An 8,647-nucleotide genomic window follows, 5' to 3' on the forward strand; every position below is an offset into this window, starting at 1 on the left:
GGCTGTGTTCAGGTCCCTACAGATGTGCTTGCTCACCGTACTATATCTTGGTATCTTTTTACCTTTTGATTTGGAGGACCATCAGTTTCATCACAGACACCATCTTCCTGCTGACCATACAATGGACCCCCAAGCAGTTTTATTCGTTTCTCACACTGCTTCTTGGCAACTGTGAGCTGGTTGATGTACCTCTTCATATTGCGAGCTCGGAGAAGATCTGCTTTCATGGCAGCTGATTCTTTTCCTTTGCTATCTGCATTGGACGTTAAAAGGAGAAAGTTGATGATTGAGAAGATACTTCACAAAGAAAAGAGCACAAAAATCAATACCGTCAAGACTTTTTGAAACAACTCCTTCTGCTTGGCAGGATATAACGAGTGAAGTGCCACAGGGATCAGTGCTGGGGCCTCAACTATTTACAAATTATATCAATGAGATGGATGAAGGGACCAAACGTTTGGTTGCTAAGTTTGCTGATGACACAATGATAAGTAGGAGGGTAAGTTGTGAATAGGACATAAGAGTCTGCAAAGGGATATGGACAAGTTAAGTGAGTGGGCAAACATTTGGCAGATGGAGTACAATGTGAGAAAATGTGAATATGTCCACTTTGGCAGGAAGAATAGAAAAGCAGCATATTATTTAAATGGAGAGAGATTGCAGAACTCTGAGCTACAGAGGGATCTGGGTGTCCTAGTACATGAATCACAAAGAGTTAGTATGCAGGTACAGCAAATGATTAGGAGGCAAATGGATTGTTGTTTATTGTGAGGGGAGTGGAATATAAAAATAGTGATATTTTGCTACAGTTGTACATTACGATGGTGAGATCACATTTGAAGTACTGCGTAGAGTTTTGGTTTTCTTATTTAAAAAAGCATATAAATGCGTAAGAAGCAGTTCAGAGAAGGTTCACTCAACTGATACCTGGGATTAAGGTGTTTTATCTTATGAGGAAAGGATGGACAATCGGGGGCTCTATCCATTGGAGTTTAGAAAAAGAATGTGATCTTATTGAAACATATAAGATCCTGAGTGGACTTTGACAGGATGGATGCTGAAAGGATGTTTCCCCTTGTGGGAGAGGCTAGAACTAGGGGACACAGCTTAAAAATAAGGGCTCTCCCATTTAAGAGGGGATGAGGAGAATTTTTTTCTCCCTCCGAGGGTCATCAGTCTTTGGAACTCTCTTCTCTGGAGATTGGTGGAGGCAGGGTTATTGAATATTTTTAAGGCAGAGGTAGATAGATTCTTGACTAGCAAGGGGTCAGAGGTTATTAGAATTCTTTGAGAAGGTAACAAGCAGGATAGATAAAAGGGAACCAGTAGATGTAATATATTTGGATTTCCAAAAGGCGTTCGATAAAGTACCGCACATAAGGCTACTTAATAAGATAAGAGCCCATGGTGTTGGGGGTAGTTTATTAGCATGGATAGAGGATTGGCTAAGTAATAGAAGACAGAGTTGGGATAAGGAGGGCATTTTTGGGATGGAAACCTGTAACTAATGGAGTGCCACATGGATCAGTGCTGGGGCCACAATTATTTACAATATATATTAATAACTTAGATGAGGGAAGTGAATGTACTGTTGTCGAGTTTGCGGATGACACAAAAATAGGTGGGAAGTGGTGAGGATGACACAAAGAGTCTACAGAGAGATATAGACAGGTTAAGTGAGTGGGCAAAAACTTGGCAGATGTGGGAAAATGTGGGGTTATGCACTTTGGAAGGGATAGAAGAGGTGAATATTATTTAAATGGAGAAAGGCTGCAGCACCGAGGGATTTGGGAAACCTTGTGCATGAATCCCAAAAAGCTAACATACAAGTTCAACAGGTAATAGGTAAGGCAAACAGAATGTTGGCCTTTATTTCAAAGAGAATGGAGTATAAAGCCTTATAGGGAAGTCTTGCTAAAAATATACAAGGCACTAGTTAGGCCACACCTAGAAAACTGTGAACAATTTTGGTCCCTTATCTAAGGTTGAACCTGAGTGTGGAGGAATTTTCTTGAGGAGAGGTTGAGCCTGTACTCATTGGAGTTTAGAAGAATGAGAGGCGACCTTATTGATACATAAAAGATTCTTAGAGGGCTTGATAGGGTAGATGCTGAGAGATTGTTTCCCCTTGTGGGAGAGTCTAGGACCAGAGGGCATAATCTCAGAGTAAGGGGGCGCCCATTTAAAACAGAGATGAGGAGGAATTTCTTCTCTCAATGGGTAGTCAATTCTTTACCATAGAGGGCTGCAGAGGCTGGGAAGTTAAGTATATTCAAGGCTGAGATAGACAGATTTTTAATCAGTGAGGGAATCAATAGTTATGGGGAAAAGGCAGGAACGTGGCATTGAGGATTATCAGATCAGCCATGATCTCATTGAATGGTAGAGCAGACTCAATGGGTCGAATGGCCTATTTCTGCTCCTAAGTCTTATGGTTATCACAGATAGGTGGGAATGTGGAGTTGAGACCACAATCAGATCAGCCTTGATCTTATTGGATGGCGCAGCAGGCTTGAGGGGCCAAAAAGGCCAACTCCTGTATCTAGTTCATGAGTTTGTATGTTCATAAAAAATACATAAAACTCATTATTTCCCTTCAAGGTCCATTTTTGTAAACTTTCTAAGAAATTTTTGAGTCTTGGGGCATTACCACAAAACAATGAACACTAGCCACCTTAAACACTTCACCAAATATATCTCCAGCAAAGGTGTTTGATCAGAATGGTAAATATTAGAAATACTCAGATCGGACAGCATCTGTGGAGAGATTGTTTGGACAAGTGCCTTTGTGCAATGTGGCCATCGGCTTGCCATAGCCATGTGACCTGTAATGTTATCCTTGGTTTATAAAGGCACAGGAGCAGAAGCCATTTCATCCACCATTTGGAACAGTGATCCTGCTGAGTATTTCCAGCATTCACTGTTTTTATTTCAGTTTTACAGCATCTGAAGTATCGTGCTTTCCAGCGAGAGAATTTACTTTTACATCTGCATGTTATCATAGCTATTATGCAGTCACATCCTCAAAAACCTCTTGGGATTGTGGAATTATGTCTGTCATACTACACTATCCATTTTTATATATGTTATTGGAGAGTAATTTACACACTAACCCAAGCTATAGATGTTTGCAGTTTTATTACCAAAAAATAAATTCTAAAACCACAAAAAATTTTGATTCCACTAGTGTGGTTCTTAACCTGAGCATTACAGTGGGTCTGCTGGGTAAGTTAATGCTATTGTGAGAGAGTGATGGGAGGAAATATGGAACTAAGAGTCCAGATTATCACATTCATCACTTCTTCCTTCATACTGTATGACAATATAATGAACATTCAATATATCATCATCTATGTGCCCTATCTAAATATTTACTTAAATGTATTTTTGGCTATTTAGTAAGATACAGAGACACCAAATGATGAACCAGCAGAAAGGACAAACAGTGCAGTGGTAACTATTCACGTGAATGGTTTCACTTCCGAGCTGTAATGGACAGATTCAAAGAACCGACAGTCTCTGGATCACAAACCTACATCCATCATCCTTTATAAAACACACACTCCTGAGCAATGGGACAGTAGCTCATGTGGATAATCTCTATAGTCGAGGTCAATGACGCCTGAGCAAATCATTTCTCATTACACAGTTCTGATCAAACTCCCAGATGACCAACGTTTGTGGGAAGGGGAGGAGGCAGGTACATAAATAGAGAACAATTAGAAGCCCAACAGCTACAGAAATTTTCACCTCCTGTTGTATTCATGTTGACAACTTTGTGAAATCCATTACCCCACATAATCTGTCCTTTCAGTTGAAGGAAGCACAGCAAATTTAATATATACATTTGGATTAAGGATTAAGCTCTGTTTGCAAGCAGATTATAGCTCTCAAACTGAATACACAATACTGCAGATCCAGAACACTGAACAAAACCATCGTAGAACTGCACTGTAAATAGGCAAGATGTAAATTCAGTAAATCTGAGCAATTAACAACACTAATGACCATCACAATGAGTATTATCATCATTACAACCATAATTATCAGCATTTTTGTTAACCAATATGGATTTTTCAAGGAAACCTATAATGAAGCTTTCTCTTCACAGCAAGTTAATTTTCATCGTTGAACACGAACAAACATTCTGAAAATCCAGTCCTTTCATCAGTAATTGCTTGAATAACAGGTCACGCTGAGAACACAGTTACGCAATTACTCCAGAAGCAGGGTCTTTTAAAAAGCTTCCCTGCATTGATAATGAATCAGCACCAGAAAATTAAAATGCTTTTCAGCAATCTAATGGACATGACTTTATATTAAAATTATATAGAACCTTTGTTGGACCATACTGTGCATCAGTCTGGTCGCCGTATTGTCAAAGGAATATTGATGCACTGGAGGAAATGCAAAAAAAAGATTTACAAGAATGATACTGGAACTGAGAAGGTACTGTCAGGAAAGACGGAAAGACTGGGGCTCACTTAAAAAAAAGGTTACCTGACAAGCTATTAAAATTGTGAAGGGGCTCGTTACAGTAGTCCTGAAAGCATATTTCCATGCGTTGGAGGGTCCAACACTAGGGGACATAAATACAAGATAGCTGCTAATAAACGTATTAAGGAATTTACAGGGAACCTCTTCACTCATGAACCTCTTCATGGTGAGAATGTGGAACTCGCTGCCACAGAGTAACTGAGGTGAATAGCATTGATACATTTAAGGGAAAGCTGGAGAAATAAATAAGAGAGAAAGGAGTGAAAGCATAGGGTCTGATGACATAAAGCAGAAGAAATTTCATGTGCTGCATTATCATATGAATGACTTGTTTCTGTGCTGAAAAATTCTCCATAATTACATGATGCTTTAATAGAAAGGTTAAACAATGCAGAAGAGTATTTTGCTTTCAGAATACATTTGCAACATTAGATTAATTTTATAGAATGACATAAATTTTCTTGTTAAATACCATTAATTTGAAAGTGTCTTCTTAGATCAGTAGCCAGGCGCCATTTGAAAAAACAATCATTGCAATAATAGCTTGGTGGATGAACAGATTTGAATGTTTGATTTCCAACCAAACCATCACACTTTGAATTCCAGAGTGTAAGATACAAAGTATTTGCATCAGTGGGTGAATTGTTAGATACCCTTTGAGTTATTCAAAGCGAGATAGAAAAATATGCCAGCTTGAAAGCAGGGGGACAATTTGATACATGATGACTCACTGCTGTAATCACAGATGATGTCAGCCAGCAGTTGACGACAGTATTAGTGTATCATCCACAGGACCCAGGACTGCAAGAAAAACAAAGCACAGCAGAATCCCATAAATTCTTCAATGTTTGGACCCATGCAATAGTAGATGAGAATAGTTGACATAGGGTCCAAAAGTTAGGTTTTAAGGATTGATGCAAAGTGGAGGGGTTTGGAGGCTATTGAGTGTGGGAGTCAAATTAATTAAGGCTCTGCCACAAATGGTACAAAAAAGGGGATGAGGGAGGGGTAAGAGCTGGGTGAAGTACATTGTTGAGCAGAGGATGCAAGTTGGCCTTAGGCCTGTTGGAAACTGCAAAGACAGGTTGGTGAATGAGGATTTTTAAGTCAATGTGCCAAGGGGCAGGGAGCTAACCAATTCTGGCAAGGGCAAGGGTTACAAGTGAAGAGAGATTTATGCAGGATAGAATGCAGGTAACAGAGATCTGAATGAGTTGGCATTAGTATAGGGCAGAGTTTGTGGGGCTACCATGAAGTATGTCGGAGAAATCGAGTACGGAGGTGACAAAGCATTGAAGGAAGTTAGGACAAAGGAGGACAATATTTCAGAGTAAGTAGTGAGTGGTTTACATGACCAACGTAGTTTGAAGATGAGCCAGGTCAAGCAGAACATAGAGTTTGAGCAGGAAACCAGAAGTGGATAGAATCAAGGAACAATGCTTGTGGCATGAGCCAAACAGGATGTCTTGCCAATCTTAAGATACTAAAAGTTTTCATTCATCCTACTGCTAATGAACAGGTAGTCAGAGAGCACAGCAACAGTTGTGACATCAAGAGATAAAGTTGGATATCTTTGGTGCATATATATAAGCTAACCCCATGCAAACAGGTAATGTGTTTGAGGATAACATATAGGTGAGGAATAGAAGGGGACAGAATCTTGGAAAACACTAGGTGGTTGTGCAGGCATGTGGAGAGAAGCAATTGCAGGAGATGAACTGGCTCCAATGGGGCAGGTCAAAATAGAATCCTGTAACAGGAGTATCTGAGGAGAGCTGCTGGACAAAGGTAGTGTGATCATCCATGTAATGTTGCAGCTGGTCAAGGATGAACATACACTGTAATAACTATCATACAGAATGTTGTTGCTCGCTTAAGCCACAGTGATGGGTTTGGGATAAAACCATAATACTGAAGGGATTTGATCAGGGTGTAGTGGAAGAGCCGTACAGTGAAGGGCCAGACAGTGAAGAGCTGTCCAAGAACTTTAGAGGGGTTTCAACATGCAGAGTTTTGGAAAGTACACAGGATTAAGGGTAGCCTTTTTTAGAAATAGGCGATTATATGGGTTGGAAAAGGAGGTAAAGGGGAAAGAAAAACACAATGCCGAAACAAGAGCCAGTAGACAATGCTGGAAAGCACTGGGCCAAAAATGTCAGTCATTGGCACCCTCACTTTCCTTGGCCTAACCAGTAATGGACGTGACTTCAACTGTGTTCCACTCTCTGGGATTCACTTCCTAAATCCTTTCACCTTTTTTGCCTTCTTAAGGTCCTCTGTTGTATTTCAGGATTGTTTTGGCCACTGGTCTAGGTTGGAGGTTATTTTAATTAAAATGACTCACTGATCTGGGAATTTCTGTTGAGTTCATAAATTTTATATTATTAAATGAAGATAAATTATACTGACTGGACTTGTGAAAGACATAAATATTCAGTTTACATCACAAGTTCACATTTTTCCTATAGCTCTGGAATACAACTTCATATAAATAGATATTGGGAACTACATGATCATCCCTATAAGCAAAATGCTAAGGTCGCTTATAAGAGTGACGACCAATGCTATGTTCAATGGAATGACTGGGATAAAAACAGAAAATGCTGGAACAACTCAGCAGGTCTGGCAACATCTGTGGACAGAGAAACAGAATCAACATTGAGTCTGTATGACTCTTCAAAGCAAAAGAGAAGTAGAAATGTGATGGATTTTATACTGATTAAGGGGGGGGTGGAGCAGCTGGAACAAAATAGGAGGTCAGGGATAGCTCAGGAGAGACTGATGAAGATGTCATGGACACAAGACCAAGGAAGTGTTAATGGTAGTGTTAAAGACTAAAGAAGGTGTGGTTAGTGGCATAAAGGTAATCAGCAGAATAAGGGTCAGCACTCTGCAAAAGCACAACATAGAAACAAGTGACAGATGGTCCTGTTTGGGGGCAGGTGCAGGGTGGTTGGGGAAAAAGGATAAAATAAAGTTTAAAGAAGAAAAATAAAATATAAATAAACAAAAAAATTGAAATTAAAAAATGCATTAAAAAGAGATAAAGACGGAAGAGAGAGTTCATGTTGTTAAACTCAATGTTAAGTCCGGCAGGCTGTAAAGTGCCTAACTGGAAGATGAGGTGCTGTTCCCCCAGTTTGCGCTGTGTTTCACTGGAACATTGCAGCAGGCCAAGGACGGACATGTGGGCATGAGAGCAGGATGGTGTGTTGAAATGGCAAGCGACAGGAAGTCTGGAGTTTCGCCAACTCCAGCATGATGCCACCACCAAACACATTTTCCCCTAACCCTCCCTGTCAGCATCCGTAGGGACCATTCCCCCATTGACACCCTGGTCCACTCATCCATCACCCCCAACTCCTCATCCCCTTCCTTCCAATGCAATCAACAACTACCTCTTTACCTCCTCCGTCCTCACCATCCAGGGCCCCAAACACTTCTTTCAGGTGAAGCAGCTCCTTCAATTTGGTCTATTGGTTTTGCTGCTCATAATGCTGTCTCCTCTACATTTCAGGGCCCCAAACACTTCTTTCAGGTGAAGCAGCTCCTTCAATTTGGTCTATTAGTTTTGCTGCTCATAATGCTGTCTCCTCTACATTGGGGAGACTAAATGTAGACTGCTGGGTGACTGCTTTGCAGAACACCATCGCTCAGTCCACAAGCATGACTCAGACCTCCCTTGTCTGTATGCTGTAAGTATGAGCAGATGTCAAATTGGGACTTGGAAATGAAAGCATATAATTACAATTGCTGTTTGGGTGGCGATTAGGTGGAAATTGAGGATAGAATATGTAGCTGGGCAGTATGGTCTCAATGAAGAGAAAGGCATCACAGTCAATGAGTCATGTTTCAGCCATGCTCAGGATATCAAACGATTTGTCCAGAATGAAATTATAAATGGGAAAGGCTTTATTTGTAGAAGAGCAGTCCTTTAGGAGGGCAATCTTCAGTATAACAGTAATAGAAAGAACACCAATGGGTTTGAGGAGGATAAGAATCAGACAGAAAGAATTAAAGTAATTTACCCCCTGAAATGGGGTGAGCATGTGTAAAGAACAACAATAACAACCTACAATATGGTCAAAGTAGAGGATATTTAAGTTAAAGCAGAGGAAAGACCTGGGTCCATCTAGGGGCACCAGCAACA

General features: G+C 40.4%; 1 protein-coding gene across 3 annotated transcripts in view; it reads right to left on the reverse strand.

Moving 5' to 3' along the window:
- Positions 1-8,647, reverse strand: part of snx25 (sorting nexin 25) — a 251,246-nt gene that overhangs the window by 66,627 nt on the left and 175,972 nt on the right. For all 3 annotated transcript variants that reach the window (XM_041186048.1, XM_041186047.1, XM_041186049.1), the window contains one exon: positions 63-253. In XM_041186048.1, coding sequence (XP_041041982.1) covers positions 63-253 — 191 coding nt within the window. The remainder of the gene's footprint in view (positions 1-62; positions 254-8,647) is intronic.

This window comes from Carcharodon carcharias, chromosome 4 (assembly GCF_017639515.1).
Source record: "Carcharodon carcharias isolate sCarCar2 chromosome 4, sCarCar2.pri, whole genome shotgun sequence".
Classification (NCBI taxonomy): domain Eukaryota; kingdom Metazoa; phylum Chordata; class Chondrichthyes; order Lamniformes; family Lamnidae; genus Carcharodon; species Carcharodon carcharias.